At 52.3% G+C, this 19,762-nt stretch overlaps 1 protein-coding gene across 5 annotated transcripts in view; it reads left to right on the top strand.

Moving 5' to 3' along the window:
* Nucleotides 1-19,762, top strand: part of DPP6 (dipeptidyl peptidase like 6) — a gene marked incomplete at its 5' end in the record, with an annotated part of 642,841 nt that overhangs the window by 381,750 nt on the left and 241,329 nt on the right. For all 5 annotated transcript variants that reach the window (XR_013996566.1, XM_081101874.1, XM_081101876.1 and 2 more), the window contains 2 exons: nt 6,192-6,306; nt 16,170-16,268. Coding sequence is in view for 4 of the 5 variants with exons in the window: in XM_081101874.1 (XP_080958000.1) it covers nt 6,192-6,306; nt 16,170-16,268 (214 nt within the window). The remainder of the gene's footprint in view (nt 1-6,191; nt 6,307-16,169; nt 16,269-19,762) is intronic.

Genomic DNA, 19,762 nt, shown 5'->3' with positions numbered 1-19,762 from the left:
GCAGCGAGAGAGAGTGAGGGAGAGGGAGGACTCAGGTTCTCTGGCATCCTTTCATATAAGAGCACTACCCTAACCCTAATCTCCCGAAAGCACTCTCCGAATAAGGCCACGATGGGGGTGGAGCCTCAGTGTGTGAATTCAGGGGGACCCGCCATGTGCCTCCTCCCCCTGCCGCTCAGCTGCCTTCAAATGTCACTTTATGAGGGGGCTCCCCTGCCTCCCTGCAGGCAGACAGCTCCCAGGACCTCCCCCTGGGGCTTCTGCTTCTCTTAATGGATGTAGCTGTTTATTGTTTGGCCTCTCACCTTGTGCACTGGATACAAGAAAGGATCACAGAAGCTGAAAGCCACTCCATTTGTTGGGTGAATAACGGTGGCGTGGCCTTTCTTTTTTCTCTGTGGCATCTGAGGTTCTCAGAACAGGGTCTGGCAAAGTGAGCCCTGGGCAACTGGGGAGGGAGGAAAGGAGGGAGGGAGGCAGGGAGGAAGGGAGGGAGGGAGGGAAGTAGGGAGGAAGGGAGGGAGGGAGGAAGGAAGGGAGGGAGGGAGGAAGGGAGGGAGGAAGATGATGAAGAATGGATAGATGGACAGGTGATGGAGGATGGATGGAAAGGAGGAAGGAAAGAAGGAGGGAAGGAAGGAAGGAAGGGAGGGTAGATGAAGGTTGGATGAAGGGTCAGTGAATGGATAGGTGATGGGTGGATGGATGAATAATGGAGGATGGATGATGGATGGATGGATGGATGATGGATGGATAAATAGAAGATTGTTCACCTTAGAGAAAATGGTTGTCAGCATGCTTTTCCATTTTATCGGATCTCTAAGGCATGTTTGTGGTACCAAACGGAACAGGGAATACATTATAGTCTCATTTTTACCATTCTAGGCAAAAACCTGTAATTCTACTAAGAAATACATTACTGAAGCTCAGTGTCTCAGGGGATAATTTACTAACTTCCTTTGCCCTTCATGGGAAGCAGGATCACTTCTACTCAAATTTTTAATAATTCAACTCCTGCAAGTTCAGATGAGGAAGTCTGAATGTGGGACCCAAATTACATGTTCAAATAAACATATTACCCTGAATTCAAACTAAAAAACTGCACCTCTGCTCTGGTTATTTGTGGGGCACGGGTACAGTGTTTTGGCCAGGTTCAAGCCTCGGACTAATGAAAGGACAGGGTCCTCTCATCACCACGTCCAAGTCCCAGCTGGAGGGCAGGGCCCTCCCAGCAGTTATAGCCAATGGCTGTGGTTGTGAGCTTGAACCTATGGTCCGAACACGTAACCCCACATGCCTTGTGGTAGAGTTCGGGTGCATATAGTTGAGTGAGGTTGGAACCCAGGAGAATGCTGTAAACAACGTGATCACGCCCCTACTTTGCCTCGTGGCCTCTGCTATAAAATAAAGACACGGCAGCTTGTGGGCGCTGGCGTTGTCTCCTCATCAGGGAGCAACGTCCCACCGAGACCCAGCTATTATTCTCTTGTCTGTCTTTCCTCAATCCTTTCACCCCCCCCCCCCCCCACTCGGGATCACCCTTGGTTGTGCTGGCGTGGCACAGTTATATACGTAAAAATTAAATGTGCATGTAGACCAGAAAGAAAGAAAGAAAGTTGGAAAAAAGTGAAAAATGTTGGGTTTTTTGGATTAACAAGATAGTTGTGATTTTCTTTAATTGACTTCCTATTATTATTGTTACAGTATTGCTTGTGTGGAGAACAAATTACCTACCCTCTGAAAAATGAAATTTGGCAAATGAAAAGGCAAGTTAATAAAGAATGTCAGTACCCTGGCCATGTTCCAGTGGTTAGAGCGTTAGCCCCGTGCACCAAGGGTCGTGGGTTCAATTCCTGGTCAAGGGCATGTACCTGCGGGGCACGTACGGGAGGCAACCAATCGATGTTTCTCTTTCACCTCTCTCTCTCTCTCTCTCTCTCTCTCTCTCTCTCTCTCTCTCTCTCTCCTCTCTCCCTCCCTCCCTCCTTTCCTCCCTCCCTCCCTCCCTCTCTTCTCCTTCCCTCTCCTCCTTCCCTCCTTCCAACCTGTCTAAAAATCAATGGAAAAAACATCCTCTGGTGAGGATTAACAAGAAATAAAAAGTGCCTGCTTTCCTGTGGGTAGTCACCGTGTGTCTAAATGTAAGCGCGTGGCCTGAAAGGCAGTATGTGGCATCTGTTAGAAATGGCGGGAATGGCCCGGCACCGCGTCCCTCCGTCCCTCCCGTGGCCCGCCCTCCCTGAGCAGTGCACTGCACTGGCCTTTCGCGCAACTGCAGTCCTGCACTTGGCTTCCCACCCTGCGGTGTCCACAGAAGGGTACTGTGTTGGGATGACGTGCCCCCGCCCCCTGGAAGACCAGCGCCCCCTGCGCACTCCCTGGCAGCCGCCGTGCCCGGCCACGTGCATGGAGGGTTGAACCCTGAGGTATTGCTGACACTCAGCCCTGGCTCTGGTTCTCACTCTGCCTCTGGAGGGACAGCATTCGTCTTCTCCACCTGACGATTCAAATACACGACGCACATGAATCTTCTGTTTCTGAGTCTGAACGCCCTTTCACCTTCCTTCCTTCCCAGGACATGTTTTGTAAGCGCCTCTGTCTCCTGGTCACACGGGTGGCAAAAGTGGGTTTACAGTTGTGAGTATGCGAAACAGAGTTTATTCTTTTTTAAAATATGTTTACATTGATTTTAGAAGGAAAGGGAGAGAGAGAGAGAGAGAGAGAGAGAGAGAGAGAGAGAGAGAAACATCAATCGGCTCCTCTTGCACACCCTCTATTAGGGACTGAGCCCAAGCCCACAGCCCGGGCATGTGCCCTGACCAGGAATCACACCGGAGATCTTTGGTGCCTGGGATGATGCTCAACCTACTGAACCACACCAGCCAGGACCAGAGCTTCCATTGCATTACTATTTATTTACTATTGTCTTATTTCCCATGCGAACACCTGTAACCCTACTCTGGCCCCACCCCGTACTGTAGACACACTCTGTCATTATCTGTGGCGCTGCCCAGCCTAGTCCTGGACGTCATATTGTGGGCGCTGGGCCAGGGAGGGGCACGCTGGCGATGCCACAGGCTGGGTGGCTGCTGCCGTTGTTCAAGGCACTTTCACAGGACATCGGTTTCCCTGCTGCAGAACCACCTCCCACAAGTCAGGGCCGCGCCCTGTGCACAGGCGAAGCGAGACCTGAGGCACTGTGTTTGGAGAGAGAGGTTGATCGGTTTGGCCGAGGCGGGGGGACAGGAGAGCAAGACCTGGCAAATCCTTCTCCCCAAAAGCAAACGGGGGGCGTTTGGCAGCTGAGGAGTTGGGCGGGGGGGGGGGGGGGCGCGGGTGCGGGTCAGGGAACAGAGAGAAGCCTGTGTCTTAGCCACAGGTAAGCTTTTCACATCGGACTCCTGTGCCTCGCTGTCCTCTCCTCCTCTGATACAGAGTGAGGTCTGGGCTGAGGACCCAGAATCTGCGAAACGGCTCACAATTGCACGTCAGCGGCGTTATCGTTCAAGCAGAAAGTAGGCATCCCGTGACTATCACTGTGGCTTGAGGGTTTGTCTTGTGCTTAACCAGCTATATTTCTCTGTTCTTTAAGCAAAGTGCACTTTTAAATGTTTCCCCTGGAACTGGCTACCCAGGCAGGCCTGCCGACAGGCTCCCACGCTTCCGCGATCTGCCACTCTGAGCCACACGGCAGCCACAGCAGCGGGAACACAGTTAAAGTCTGTACCTCGGTCCTAATTAAGAACTAAATCACTTCTAGCTCCACAAATACCAAGGAGGTTAAAATGTCAAGGGGCTGGGCTACAACACTCCTCGCTGGTCAAGAAATTGACAGAAAGCCAAAGTCCTCGACTTTTTTTGCATATAAACATCTAATAGATGTGTTTGAAGTAGAATTTAGAATTCCAGATTCTTCTCATAGGAAACAAGATTCAAAATAGACCACTTGTTCCAGCTGATGAAACTGGCACATGCATTGTATCTTCCCAGACCTTGGAGACTCGGTGGTCAGTGGTCATGTATTTGGTTGTGGACAGTGACCATGGATTTCATCTGATCAGGGTTCAGGGATGTCTGTGAGATTGTCCCCGCAACGTTGGTTGTAGGCATGGTGTTGCTTCAGGATTCATGCTACTCGCAAAGTTGATGAAAAGGGCGTATTTCCTTTGTAATCGTGGGCGAAGGGACAAGCTGATGCATCAGCAAGATCCTATCACTTCTGGGCATCGACGTTCACATAGAAAACTCAGTCCAACAGGAAGCGAGGTTGTCTCAGTGTAACATTCTGTCCTGATTCCGTGCTTATGTTTAGTCTCATTTTTAAGGGCAGAAAGGCCACTTTCTTAATAGATAAATTTTGGATGACAAATAAGAACACTGGTAGAAATTTCTAAACAGCTGTAGAACTATTTCCTGCTAAGACTGTAATGGCTCTCAGAATTTTTATTTATTTTTTGGTAACCCTCCCAGGAGGATATTTTTTCCATTGATTTTTAGAGAGAGTGGAAGGGAGGGAGTGAGGCGGGGAAGAGAGAGAGACATCGATGTGAGAGAGACACAGTGATTGATTGCCTCCCACACATGCCTCAATGGGGGCCTGGGATTGGACCTGCAACCAAGGTCTGTGCCCTTGACCGGAATCAACCCTGAGACCCTTCTGTGTGTGGGCCGATGCTCTAACCATTGAACCACCTGCCGGGACACTCAGAATTTTCTTTATTTGATAACCTAGAGAGTGAATGCCAGTTGCTTAGAGTTGAATTTTTCTTAATTCGAACCCTGGGTCGTCCATGTTAAATATTTGGGCACCAGGTATTCATTCTTTGCCACCCCGCAGTTGAGTATCATGTTTATTTTGATTTGCAGCAATTTGAGGCGCTCCAAGAACTCGCGGTCTTGGGTGAAGAAGTGTCTGTGCATTGCGTCACCTGCGCTTTGAGGTCATCTCATTCTGTTCCATCCTGACTTGGAGCATTGTGTTGCAGCGATGGCTCTAACGGAATGTTTTGTGACCTGTGTGCTAGTAGAGGCGGAGCTGGAAATCCTCCATCTGCCGTGTGACTGACTCTGTTTGCCCTGGAGAGCCCCGTCGCCCTTGTATAATTAATCATTCTAATTACTAATATACCCCTACTCTATTTCTAACTTACTATTATTAATTATCAACACTACTTCCTTCGTCTCTCAAAGGATCCCTGTTTGAACGGTAAATTACACAATCATAATAATTTGAAAGGAGCTAAAAATTTGGCCTCAGCAGCTAGTGTGCCTGATTTACTTTCTAGATTTATTCCACCTTTATCATCCCTTTAGCAATGTTGCCAGATGTCACCCCCAACCCCTGCTGCAATGCAAATATGGTTCCGGGCGGGGGGTGACACCCAGCGTGGGGACAGGGGAGGTACCCTTGAAGACAGGCAGCTCCCGTCGCACCTGGGGTGCCTGCCAGCCTTGCATGAGGAGCTCCAGAAGGAGGGAAGGCTCAGTGGTGAGCAGCGGGCGGCCGGGGATTGAAATGGGCATACTGCGCGCACTAAGTGAACGTGGGACTTGGTAGCTGAGGTTAACAGTGTGATGTGCCTGAGAGAGAGGTGAGAGGGGACTTAGGGCCAGAAATGTAACATACTTGGGGTGATTCTGTGGGGTTCATGGCTTGGCTGCAAGAAGGGAAAACTCTACAATGATTACTCTGTGCTGCGCATGGAGAAACATTAAGCTCACACAAAAGCTGCAAACATAATAAATATTGGATTCTTTCCTTTTTGTTGTTGTTTGTTTGTTTGTTTGTTGTTGGTTCTCACCCAAGGATACATGTTCCCATTGATTTTTTAGAGAGAGTGGAAGGGGGGCAGGAGGGAGAGAGAGAAACATCCATGTGAGAGAGAGGCCGTGATTGGTTGCCTCTGCTGCACAAGCCCAGACCGGGGCCGGGGATGGAGCCCACAGCCCTTGGGTCCATGGGCCGAAGCTCTAACCACTGAGCCACTGGCCAGGGCTCCGATTCTTCCTTAGGTTTGCTCCGGGGCAGGGAAGTCAGAGGCCGGGGAACGAACTCCGTGTCGCTGCAAGGCTGAGAGTGGCCCGTCCAGGTTTCCGTGTCTTGGGTCTTGGGTTACGTGGAGAGCACTGGCTTGGCTCGCCCTGTGTCTGTATTTTCTCACCGGGTCTCTCTTCCATGTTCTTGTCTCCAGGAGCTGGTGGGGAGTAACCCTCCGCAGAGGAACTGGAAAGGGATCGCCATCGCGCTGCTCGTGATCCTGGTCATCTGCTCCCTGATCGTCACCTCGGTCATCCTGCTGACGCCAGGTACCGTGCTGCCCCGAGCCGGAGCCACTGCCAGGCACCGGCGCCGCTCCCTCACCGGCTTCTTTTAAGTAACAGCCTCTTGCAGAGTTTATGTTTCCCGGGTTCTAATTTTCCATGTGCCTTTGGTAAGATCAACAAGTAAGACCCATTTCACGTGCTTCGATTTGCTTATATAATTGCTGACCAGGTGGAAATGCTCGGCAGCTGTGAGAATGCACAGCACTTATTCGTGCTTGACGAGCTGAAGACAGTGGCATGGAAATGGAAAGATTTTAGATATCGCATGCACTGCATCAAAGATGAATTAAAAACAACATGTATGGATTGTGACTAAGAATAGAGTACATATTAGATACTGCTGATGAAATGAAGTATAAAACAGTCAGAAATTGTTCAGGGAAGAGAAAATATCAGCAGGAAAAACATGTAGGTACAAGGACAGTGAATGTTCCGCAGGGAAGGGGTGTAGAAGCCCAGAGGAGAGAGGCTCAGGGAGGAAGTTCATGGGTGAGCTCAGACATACAGGGGCGTTCCCACGGTAGGAAGGTGAGGGAGAGAAGGCAGCCTGGCCTGGAGGGGAGCCCTATGGGGACTGAGATACGGAAACAGTATGGCCTTGCACCCACGTGTGCGACCACTGTACCCATCCTTCTCCACCATTAGGTGCCTGATCGTGTGGACGAAAATACGTTTCAATCCTCAGTAAATAGACTGCACAGGTATTAGACCTGAAGATGGAGAAATGCAGTGTAAAATAATTTAATATGGGAAGAAAAGGGACATCTGTGATACTTTCAATAATAACGATAAATTTAAAATAAGTAAATAAAAACTTTTAATGGGTACAAAAACCGCAGACAAATTATGGTCTATGTTTAAGCTATCATCACAAAACTTACATGTAAAAACAGTAATCTGGACCCTGACACTCAAACCAGATAAAGTTATCAGAGAGAAAGAGAACCACAGACTGACGTGTGTTGTCAATACAGATGCAAACATCTCAACAAAACACTAGGAAGCCAAGCCCAGCGTGACCAAACGGGGTTTATCCCAAGAAAGAAAATTGGGCTTAACATGTAAAAAGCACCGTGAGCCCTAACGGGTTTGTCTCAGAGCGTCGGCCCACGGACTTAAGGTTCCTGGTTTTGATTCTGGTCAAGGGCATGTACCTCCGTTGCAGGCTCGATCCCCGGCCCTGGCAGGGGCACGTGTGGGAGGCAACCAATCAATGTGTCTCTCTCACATCGATCTTTCTCTCTCTTTCTCTCTGTCTTTCCCCCTCCCTTCCACTCTCTCTAAAAATCAATGGAAAAATATCCTTGGGTGAGGATTAACAACAGCAACAACAAAAGAGCAATGAGATAGATACACGATGTTAATGGAATAAAGATGGGGAGATCATTTCGATGGATGCAGAATAAGTACTTGACAAAATCAACAATCCTTCCATGGTAAAACATGGAACAAGCGAGGAATACTAATAAACGTCTCCAACCTGATAAAAAGCATCTATGAATAGCCCACAGCCAGTATCATCCTCAGAGGCAAATCCACAGCAGCCCTAAGAGCAGGAATAATACAAGGACCTTCACTCCCACCACCTCTAGTAGACGTGTGGGAGGTTTTAACCCAGGCAGTTGGGCAGGGGAAATGGCATCTGGGTGGGGAAGAAAGAAGCTGAACTGTCTTTATTCATGAGATGACTTATCCTGTCTATGGAAAATCTTCAGGAATACACATGTGCACGCGCACACACACGCACAAACCCTATTATAACTAACAGATGAGTTCAGCAACTTTGGAAGTGACGACATCTTCATCCAAAAATCATTTGTATTTCCATTCACTAGCATTGCACACAGCTCCTGCTGTCCTCACATCCAGGCAGACCTGGTGCCCAGAGCAGAAGGCCTGGTGGGATGTCTGGCTGAGTAGCAGGCTCAGCACCGTGTCTGGGAGCCTTCCCTCCCGGAGCCCAGCTCTAGGCACAGAGAGCAGCCCTCCGTCTGCATAACTGCCCAGGGGCACAGCCTGCGCTGCCCCGCCCATGTCTCTAATGGGAAGGGTTCCGCAGCCTTCTTCCTGAGGGCAGCAGGGAATAAAGCCACTGTAAAGGTTCCCTGGGGTGCTGGCGGCCAGTGTCAGGCAACAATTAGCCGGAGTGTCCTGGTTGGCGGCTCCGATGGGCTCCCCAGATTCCTGAAGAGGCTTGGGGAGCCCATGTAGACTCCTGGGGAAACCCCAGTGTGGCTGTGCCGGGCCCCCCTTTCCCTTCGGTTCTGCTGGGTTTCTCAGCTACTGTTTCCCTCTCTGGGTTTCGCTGCTCAGGGCTGTGCCCACTTCTGCTCCCTCCATCACGAACTGGGGGCGGCAGTGGCTCTGGTATGGGACTCAAAGCTCCGGGGCTCAGAGGAGAGTGTCAGGGCAGCCCTTTGCCCCCCGCCTGGAGCCCCGGAGCATCCTCGCAGGGACCGGGGGTGCCTGTGCACTGGCCAGATATTCCTGGTCCCCTGGGCGGGGCTTCGAGCTGGAACTGGAGCTGGTGCTCGGGAGACGGGGAGCACAGGCGCCAGGAGAGCTGAGTCCACCCCAAGGGAGACTCACCATTAAGCAGCAGTAAAGGGGAAGTGTGGCCGGGCTTGGTGAGAAGCCTGTGGGGCTGTGCCAATAGCTGAGTCATGGACCTGCCGACTGGACGGAGCGCAGGGTGGAGCGGCCTCCCCCGGCGAGCGCTGACCTTCAGCCTCTAAGACAGAGAGAGCCAGCAACCGTAGCCCCGGGGAACACCCGCACCATCTTGGGTGCCTTCCCCCCAGCCTTGCTGCCATTCTGCCAGAATGACAGAAATCACTCTAGGTCAGCCGTGGGCAAACTGCGGCCCACGGGCCGGATCCGGCCCGTTTGAAATGAATAAAACTAAAAAAAAAAAAAAAAGACCGTACCCTTTTATGTAATGATGTTTACTTTGAATTTATATTAGTTCACACAAACACTCCATCCATGCTTTCGTTCCGGCCCTCCGGTCCAGTTTAAGAACCCACTGTGGCCCTCGAGTCAAAAAGTTTGCCCACCCCTGCTCTAAGTCATATTGTACTTTTTAAAAAATAACCTTTCTGTTCTGAGCTGCCTGGATTCTGCCTCTTGGCGAAATGTTTCCAGGTACGCGTGGGCCTGCTTTCCGGGATGGACGCCCTGCCTGGGGTCCTGAGGGCCTCGCGCTGGTCGATCCGAGTCGCAGCTGCTTTGTTTGGTCCGTCTGTCCAGTCATCACAGCCACACGTTATGTCTCAAAGGCCCATGGAGAGTCTGATGGCACTCCCGGTCGAGCGATCGGCCCAGCGAGAGGGCCCTGTCTAGGGGGCCATTCGGTTCTCCCCACCAGCCGTGCTCTCCCCCACGTGTCCCGCTGGATGACAGGCTCCCGTGACCTCTGCAGGTCACATATGAGACGGGGGCTGCAGCAGGTCACAGCGCGGCCGCCCGGCAGCTGCCGCCCATGCACCGGGGAGGGGAGGCTCGGCTCCGCGCAGTGACTGGGGGAGCTGAGCACCAGCAGGGTCCTATGCGCATGAAGCAACCCCCACATCGACTTTTCTGGGTTTAGAGAAGATGGACAGCGGTCTGTGGCGGAAAACGCTAGGACACTTTCAGGCGGCGGCGCTATGTGAAGGTACATGTGGAGGGAGGGCCTCCGGGGGTTACCGGAACGCAGGGCTCTGACCTTGTGGGCAGGAGCGTATCGTAGGGATTGTTTCATGGAACTGAACCTTCATGGTCTGACTTAGGTCTAATGTCTAGCTGTGTTGTTAGCTCTCAGCTTATCTTTTAAAAAATAAATTCAATTGCACTCAATAGGCTTTATTGGGAAGAAGAGGACTCTGGCGAGTTGGCAGCCACAGCCTGTAGAGCAGGCAGGAGTGCAGGTGCGGGAATTCAGAAACGTCAAGTGTTGTGCGTTTACGCTGGAGTGAAAACAAGATGAAATGAGTGTACGTGGGGAGGGGGAGCGGGGGGACTGCACTGTAATTGCTGGAGAGGCTCCCCGGCTGGAGAGTTATTATCGCTAAGTAACAGCGTGTTCCGTAATGACATTTCCCTGGAGTTTTAAAATGGACTTTATTTATAGGAGCAATTTGGGGTTCACAGCAAAACTGAATGGAAGGTAGAGGCTTCCCACATAAACTTTGCCCCAGACATGCATGGCCTCCGATATCCACATCCCTCACCAGAGTGGCGCCTTAGTTACGACGGCTGGACCTGTGCTGACATGTCCTCATCACCCAGAGCCCAGGGTTCCCGTGGGGGTCCCTCTCGGTGCCGGGCGCTCTGGGCGTTCCGGCGAACGTGCAATGACTCGCAACCACCGTCACGGAGCAGTCACGGCCCTGAAAGGGTTCTGTTCTCTGCCTGTTCGGTGCTTCTTTCCTGCACCCCTGGCAGCCACTGGGCTCCTAACTGCCTCCGTAGCTCTGCCTTTTCTAGACACATTGCAGCTGGAGCACACACCATGTAACCTGCACAGGCCAGCTTCTTGTCTTAGTCACACGCATGGAAGTCCCACCGCCCAACCCCCATGTCTTTGTCAGGCTTGATCGCTCACTTCCTTTTAGCTGGAGGATGGTTCATTGTCTGGATGGACCACAGTTTTTCCATCAGCCACCGGAGGCGTCCTTGGTTGCTTCCAAGTTCTGGCAGTTATGATAAAGCTACTGTAAACATTGTGTGAAGGCTTTGGTGTGGACATAAGTTTTCAGCTCCTTCGGGTAAATGCCAAACAGTGCATTGCTGGGTCATGGGCAAAAGTATGTTCCGTTTTGTAAGAAACCATCAAACAGCCTTCCAAAGTGTCTATACCAGCCGTGGGCAAACTACGGCCCGAGGGCCGGATCCGGCCCATTTGCAATGAATAAAACTAAAAAAAAAAAAAAAAGACCGTACCCTTTTATGTAATGATGTTTACTTTGAATTTATATTAGTTCACACAAACACTCCATCCATGCTTTTGTTCCGGCCCTCCAGTCCAGTTTAAGAACCCATTGTGGCCCTCAAGTCAAAAAGTTTGCCCACCCCTGGTCTATACCATGTTGCATTCCCACCAGCAATGAGAGAGCGTTCCTGTTGCCCCACATCCTCGCCCACACTTGGTGTTGTCAGAGTTCTAGATTTTGGCCATTCTGACAGGTATGTGATGGTATCTTGTTTTAGGCTTATCTTTTTAAAATTCTGGGACAAATGATTTTCAAAACATTTATTAATATACTAGAGGCCCAGTGCACAAAATTCATGCAGGGGGGGTGTCCCTCAGCCCAGCCTGCACCCTCTCCAATCCAGGACCCCTCAGGGGATGTCCGACTGCCAGTTTAGGCCCGATCCCACGGGGACTGCTGGCACCTAACCGCTCGCCTGCCTGCCTGCCGGATCGGCCCTAACTGCCTCTGCTTGCTGGCCTGATCACCCCCTAACTTCCCCCCTGCCGGCCTGGTTGCCCCCTAACTGCTCCCCTGCCAGTCTGATTGCCCCTAACCTCCTCTGCCTTGGCCGTTGCCACTGTGGCTTTGTCCGGAAGGACATCCGGAAGGATGGCCAGAAGACGTCCAGTCTAATTAGCATATTCCTCTTTTATTATATTAATAAATATATATAAATTATTATATTGTTCAATGAATTTTTAAACTGTACAGGCTCGCATTGCCAGGACTCCTATCAGAAAACAGAAGGTCGTCAAGGGTGACCTAATTTCTAACATATTAGGAGAGTTTTACATGCTTTTATACTTTTTTGCATTTATAGTATAAAAATGACCGTATAGTATGTGTGCTTTTCTACCTGGTTCTTTTTTAAAATATATTCTTTTTAAATTTTTTTTTTTGAGAGAGAGGAAGGGAGAGAGGGAGAAACATTGATGAGAGAGAGACACATCGATGGGTTGCCTCTCACATGCTCAAGAATCAAACCCGCAACCTGAGTATGTGCCCTGAGTGGGAATCAAACCTACAACCTTTCAGTGCACAGGACAACACTCAACCCACTGAGCTACATCAGCCAGGCCACCTGGTTCTTTTGATGAATATAATGTATGTGACATTTGTTGCTGTGTTTTAGATTTTACTGGTGCCCAATTTTTGATCTGTGATGGATTATGTCATCATGAGGTCTCATGGAATCCCTATGAAAATTGCCAAGTAGTTTAATAGTGATTCAATAACAATCCTATATAATAAAACCCTAATATGCAAATTGACCAAACAGCAGAACAACCAGTCGCTATGGCATGCACTGACCACCAGGGGGCAGATGCTTAATGCAGGAGCTGCCCCCTGGTGGTCGGTGTGCTCCCACAGGAAAAGCTCACAGCTGACAAGTGCAGTGGTGGTGGCAGGAGCCTCTCCCGCCTCCACAGCAGCGCTAAGGAGCCCTCGAGAGATGTCCGCCTGCTGGGTTAGGCCCACTGAAGCCTAAGCCAGCAGGCGGACATCTCCTGAGGGGTCCTGGAATGCGAGAGGGCACAGGCTGGGCTAAAGGACCCGCGCCCCCCCCCCCCCAGTGCACGAATGTTGTGCACCAGGCCTCTAGTATAGCATAGCAAATAATGTGTACGTTGCAGAAATAGGCGGTTTGCCCATTTCTTCTAGGCATTTCCTCTCTGTTCTCCTTCCTACATTAAACTCAGCCCTCACATCCAATCTTGTCATAGTCCATCGGTTTCAATGACTGTGACCAAGTGTTCAGTCACAGGATGCACAGCTTGCTTGATAGGTCTCTGGTGTTGTTCATTTGCCCTCAGCATCTGTGGTTGTACTTCTAGAGTCTTTTGTGTCTCTTCACACTCACAGTGCAGCTGACTTTTGGGTGAATGGTGTCTCCTCTGGTTATGAAATAGACTTTAGTTGTTGCCGCTGCCAGTCTCATTATAGTAGTTTCTGCCTAATGTCAGTTGGTTAGTGCTCACTGAGACTGCAAATGGATGTGGGCAATGCTTTCTCTGACAGCCCAGAATGTGGGAGAGGTGGGTGAGGACAGGATGCATTGTGGGATGCTTCATGGAGGATGAGGAATTAGAGACTTTGAAAGACACATCTAGTGGAGATGGAAAGACATCCACGAGGGAAGGTCACCCTGATCCATAAGGCTTACAGGCTCGCTGGATGGAGGGCACCTGGCCTGGAGCCGTGAGGGACACCCGAGTGCTCAGTGTGAGGGCTGCAGGAGGGAGGGTGGCCGACTGGAGAGTCAGCAGTACCAGGCACTGGATTTGAGACTGCAGCTTATGGCTCTTACTGTCTGTAATGAGTCACAACTAGTTTTAGAATCTGACAAAACTACAACTGAACCTTGTTTCTCAAACTTAATTCATCCTGGAAGGCTGTTCGAAAACTGAAGCTTCTGTCTGAGGGCAGGGGCAAAAACAGGACTCCTGGGGAGGGATGCACTAGTACCTCCGAGATGGTGAAAATAACGTTTCTCATTCACGTAGCAGGTGAGGACAGTGGGAGGCACTGCCCTGTGTGTGTAAGCCATTAGTGTACGCTCACAGGTCAGACAGACGGACGGCCCTTTGTCTCTGACAGCAGATGAGGGATTTTGTGCCTCTAGTGGACAGAGCCTCTTCTCAGGCAGAGTTACGACCCACAAGCTCCGAGCTCGGGACTGTGGATAAAAGCTGCCCCATGCCTTGTTCTTCCTACTGGTTCCATCAACCACACATCTCCTCTGGGTTGGGGATTCATCTAGCTCAGTGGTTCCCAATGTGGGCACACAGCACATGGGGGCAATTTGATTTTTAAGGGGGTCAATTTGAGAATGAGTCATTAACAGTGAATTTTTTCATTTCTCATGGTTCTAGGAGCCTCGTATATCCTAATATATAAAAAACCAGGGGTCGTCACTACCGAAACAACCAGACAGATGACTGCACAGCAGTCTGCGTGGGGCGACCAGGCTGGCAGGGGGGTTAGTGAGGGATGACCAAATGACTGAACAGCAGGCTAAGTGGGGTGACCAGGCCAGCAGGGGGGCAGTGAGGGGCATCCAGGCCGGTGGGGGGGGGGGGCAGTTGGGGCGACCAGGCTGGCAAGGGAGCAGTAAGAGGCTACCAGACCAGCAAGGGGGGAAGTTAGGGGTGACCAGGCCAGCAGAGGGGGGCAGCTGGGGGCAATCAGGCCAGCAGGGGGAGAGGCAGTTAGGGGCAATCAGGTCAGCAGGCAGAGGCAGTTAGGGGTGATCAGGTCAGCAGGCAGAGGCAGTTAGGGGTGATCAGGCTGCCGGGGGGGGCAGTTAGGGGTGATTAGGCAGGCAGACAGGTAAGCAGTTAGGAGCCAGCGGTCCCAGATTGTGAGAAGGATGCCCGACTGCCGGTTTAGGCCCAATCCCCCTAAACTGGCAGTTGGACATCCCCCGAGGGGTCCTGGATTGGAGAGGGTACAGGCTGGGCTGAGGAGACCATGCCCATGCACGAATTTTGTGCACCGGGCCTCTAGTAGTAGAGTCCCTAGGCCTGCCTGGCGATCAGAGCCGATCAACTTCCCTGCCTCCTGGCCTCCTCCTTCCCTCACTCCCTCAGCAACCCGCCACTGCAGCTGGTCGCCCACCATGTCCTGCACCGCCCCCTGATGGTCAGCACATGTCATAGCGAGTGATCAAACTCCCGGTCTCCCAGTTGAACTCCCGAGGGGACAATTTGCATATTAGCTTTTTATTATATAGGATATTGTGACATATTTATCCATTTCAGTTCTCTATTATATGTTTTGAAACTTGACTTGCTATTTTTTCATATCACTTCATATTTTTTTAAACAATTTCTTAGTGATTTCTTCCTCAGTACTTCAACTGTCCTTTTTTTTTTCTTTTTTCTTTTTTCTTTTCTCTTTCATGGATGCCATGTTCTTTGGAAGCTTGTTTAGACCAAGTGAATGGCCTTTTAGGCTCCCTCCACATGAATAGCAGCTCACTTTTTGAATAATAAGGATTATATGTCATGGGGGGGCGGGCATCAGGATTTTAGAGGTGCTCAGGTGGGGCATGGCCAAAACAAGGTTGGGAACCACTGGTCCAGCTGCCTCCTTCCAAGCTTCATGATCGAGGGTGCGGGCAGCACTGGCAGTGCGCACGCCGACATCGGGGTGTGAATCTACCAGAACAGGAGCTCAACCCCAGCTGTAGGCAGCCGGGGGTGGGTGTGTGGAGAAGAAATGCCTCAGGAAGTGTCAGCCGTCTTTTCACCCCGCACCCACCACGCTGCCGGTGCTTGGCATTTAATAAATGCTTAAGAATGACCAATTACATAACCCAGCAGAGAGCCTTCCTTAGACATTTGTTCATCCCTCTTTTGATGACTCCCACCATATTGCTCATAAATCAGTCCTTTATTTTAACTTTTTAAAAATTGGTTTTAGAGAGGGAAGAAGGGGAGAGAGAGAAAAAGAGAGAGAAACATCATTGCTGTGAGAGAAACCTTGATTGCTTGCCTCCCAGCATGAGCCCTGCAGTCTAAGTAGGTATGTGCCCGGCCTGGGAATCAAACCATGAACAAGGATGCAAGGATGCTGCTCCAGCCAACCGAGCCACCGCCGGGCGTTCCTCCTGGAGACAGCATTTCCGTGCCGACCTCGGAGATGTGCCTCACAGGTGGCGGGCAGGGCGTGCGAAAGGGGCCGTGTCACTGACGCAGGATCCCCTCCCCGCCAAGTCATCCCTGATGGTTTAATTAAAATCAGAGTGTGACTGGCTTTTGTCGGGCATGTACTGGTGGACCTCAGATGTTCCGCCGTATGTGCTGTTCCTGAGTGACCACCGGAATGTCCTACGGCCCTTCTCTCACCAACGCGGAGGGTGTGACATCTGCCTCCTTTGTTTTCTAGTGGAAGACAACAGTCTCTCCCAGAAGAAGAAGGTCACGGTGGACGATCTCTTCAGTAAGGAGTTCAAAGTTCACGACCCCGAGGCGAAGTGGATAAGCGGTGAGTCCTGCGTGCGGTGACGTGAGCATCCCTTCCCCACGCCGGCCACTTGCCGATGGCCCGGCCTTCCTGCCGCCCCTCCTGGTCTCCGTCTGACTGTAGAAGTGGCCCCACCGCGCTCGGGCTGTGGCCATCCTGTTACTGTGCTAGGGAAATGTGTATTGGTCAGTAGGGCTGCTCCCTCATGAGACACGGGTCCTCCGTGTGACCTCCGGGAGCCATCACTTCTCCCAGGGAGATGTGAGATGTTGCTAAGCAACCAGCCCCGGAGGCACACAGCCGAGCTTTCTTGCTTCCTCATGTTATTCTCACTGTACCGCCACTGGGCCGGGGACCGAGGAGCTGAAAAGTCTCCAGAACGTCACTGGATAGACAGACCAGGGCACCCGGTGCACGGTTGCAGACAGACATTCCCCTCAACCTGGACATAATCCATTTTCTGGTTCACAGGGTTTTTTACAACAAAACAAAATAGGTCAGAGGCCAAAGGGGGCTTGTTCGTAACAGTGCAGGACTTGATGCATCTCCTCTCGCGGGGTCTGGGATGGGGGAGCCTTCAGGGAGGGGTGCCCCCCGCTGGGCCAGCGCCCGCTGCCCTCATCCCTCCCGCGCTGCTCTCTCCGTGGGCGCTGTGGGCTTTGAGTCCCAGCCTCAGCGGGTGCACTGGAAAAGTCACTGTCCAATGAGCCCCAGGGAAGACATAGCCTGTGTTATGGTGGCAGCAGAGGGGCCAGGCCTCATGTGCGACTGAGGACGGGTTACCTTGGATTCTGCAGGAGGCCGAGGGCCCGTGTTCCCCACCCGGGCAGAGGCGGCCTGTAAGGGCTCTGGGCTGGTCCTGACAATGAAGGGGGTTGCTGTCTCTGTAGGGGTGCAGAGTCGGTTCTGGGACAAAACTGAGCCACCAAGGGCAACACCACCCAGAACGCACATGGGAGGAATAGGGTGGTCTCCTTCCCAGGAAGACGTGCATAAACTCGCACACTGCACCGCGAAGCTTCATGCTCAGTGAGCACCTTTACAAGGAGGAGGCCTGCTCTGTCCAAGCCCTGAGGCAGGTGCATTTGGAACTGCATTGGCCCCTGTGAATATAGTCAACCCGCCCAGCAGGCAGGCTGGGCTTCCCCGCTGGGCGCGGGCCACACCTCCGTTGCTGGCACTTACATCAGCCTGTGTGGAGAGAAAGGCCTCAGGCCTGCTTCCTCTGGCCCGGAGCCGGCTCAGCCCTGGACAGGCGGTTCAGCCCTGGACCGGCGGCTCAGCCCTGGACTGGAGGCTCAGCCCTGGACAGACGGCTCAGCCCTGGACAGACGGCTCAGCCCTGGACAGGTGGCTCAGCCCTGGACCGGCGGCTCAGCCCTGAACCAGCGGCTCAGCCCTGGACAGACGGCTCAGCCCTGGACCGGAGGCTCAGCACTGGACAGACGGCTCAGCCCTGGACAGACGGCTCAGCCCTGGACAGGCGGCTCAGCCCTGGACAGACGGCTCAGCCCTGGACAGGTGGCTCAGCCCTGGACAGGAGGCTCAGCCCTGACAGATGGCTCAGCCCTGGACAGGCGGCTCAGCCCTGGACCGGCGGCTCAGCCCTGGACAGGCGGCTCAGCCCTGGACCGGCGGCTCAGCCCTGAACCGGCGGCTCAGCCCTGGACCGGCGGCTCAGCCCTGAACCGGCGGCTCAGCCCTGGACAGGCGGCTCAGCCCTGGACCGGCGGCTCAGCCCTGGACAGACGGCTCAGCCTGGGAGAAGCAGAGGAGCCGGTGGCCAGCACAGGCCTCTGCAGACCCGCCCGTGCCTGCCTCGGTCCCCTGCCCACAGGCTTTGTATGTTGCACAGAATGTGATTCAGGCTACATCTGCAGCTGCGGCCCCTGATGAAAGGCACAGCTGTGTTAGGTCAGCGCGAAGGGCGTCTTCCGACCTGCTCGGACCCACAGCTCCTCTCAGGGGCCTTGTCTCTGGCCCTCGCATTATTCCCTGATTCTGCCTCTTTATCCTTCCTCCCTTCCTTCCTTCAGCTCTGTCTTCCTTCCTTCCTTTCTTTATTCCTTCCTTTCTCTTTCTTTTCTTCTCTCTCTTTTCTTCTTATTGGATTTCCCCACAGGGGCCCAGCACAAACTCACATTTCAGTCTTACATGTTCCCAGGGGTCTGTTCTCTACCTTCTAATTAGTAAACTCCTATCCTCCTTAAATCTGCTCCTTCTCCTCCTCTTCTTCATTACCATCACTTCATATCATATCATCATCATAGCATCACCATCTTCACCATCACCACCTTCACCTCCATCATCATCACCATTATCACTATCACCTCCATCATCACCCTTATCACCATCACCGCCTTCACCTCCATCATCATCACCATTATCACCATCATCATCATCACCTCCATCATCACCCTTATCACCATCCCCATCACCACCTTCACCTCCATCATCATCACCATTATCACCATCACCACTATCACCTCCATCATCACCCTTATCACCATCACCGCCTTCACCTCCATCATCATCACCATTATCATGACCACTATCACCTCCATCATCACCCTTATCACCATCAGCATCACCACCTTCACCTCCATCATCACCACCATCATCATCTTTATCTTCATCACATCATCAAAACCACCACCACCACTACCATCATCTATAATAATAAAAGGGTAATATGCTAATTAGACCAAACATCTTCTGGACGTCATTCCGGACATCCTTCCTGATGAAGCTGGGGCCAGCCTTTCCCTCGCGTCCTGTGTGGTCTCCCCAGCTCTCTCTGAGGAGCCGGCTTGAACTTTTACGATCGATTCAAACATCCACCTCTGTTTCCCTCGGGTGGTTCTCACACAGGATGTTCCTTCTGCCCAGAACCTTCCCTCCCGTCTCCTTCCTGCCCTGCAGATCCTCCTCCTCAGCGCCCCCGCGCCCTCGCTCCCAGCAGGCTTCTCTGCCCCAAACTCCTGGCTCTGGCTCTCGGGCCTGGCGGGAGCTTTGGTTATGGGCCTGGGGTGGGATTAGCCCTCTGCTACCTCCTTCCCTCCATGGGCAGCCAGGAAGGCAGGACTCCCATCGGCCATTTCCCGTGCTTCCTGCAGCGCCTGGCAGGGCCTCTGGTAGCTCCTCGAACAATCTGGATTTAAAGACGAGAAGACCTCCAAATGGTTGGAAATCTTTTCTGAGGGCGTGATTTTAAGCAGAGACCTGACTCTGAGAACTGAGCAGACGAGCTCTCTCAGGGGAAAGCATCCCAGGCAGCAGGGGCCAGCCATTGCAAAGGCCTGGGTGTGGAAGCCTGGTTGGCGTGCCCACGAACAACGCCAGCTCCCACAGGTCCTGGGAAGATGGGTCGGCAAAGGAGAGCGGGCGGAGGGAGGAAATGGAGGCGTTGCACTCCCTGTGGAACTGAAGGCCTCAGAGCGGGTTGGCGGGGGGAGCTGGGGCTCGGGTGTGGGGTCCAGCATTTCTATTGTCTGTGTTTGATAGCAAGAGTGGAA

The sequence above is a fragment of the Myotis nattereri genome, assembly GCF_964212035.1.
Source record: "Myotis nattereri genome assembly, chromosome: 11".
In the NCBI taxonomy this organism is placed as follows: Eukaryota; Metazoa; Chordata; class Mammalia; order Chiroptera; family Vespertilionidae; genus Myotis; species Myotis nattereri.
The sequence above is the reverse complement of the archived record's forward strand: the minus strand, read 5'-3'. Positions and strand labels throughout refer to the sequence as shown.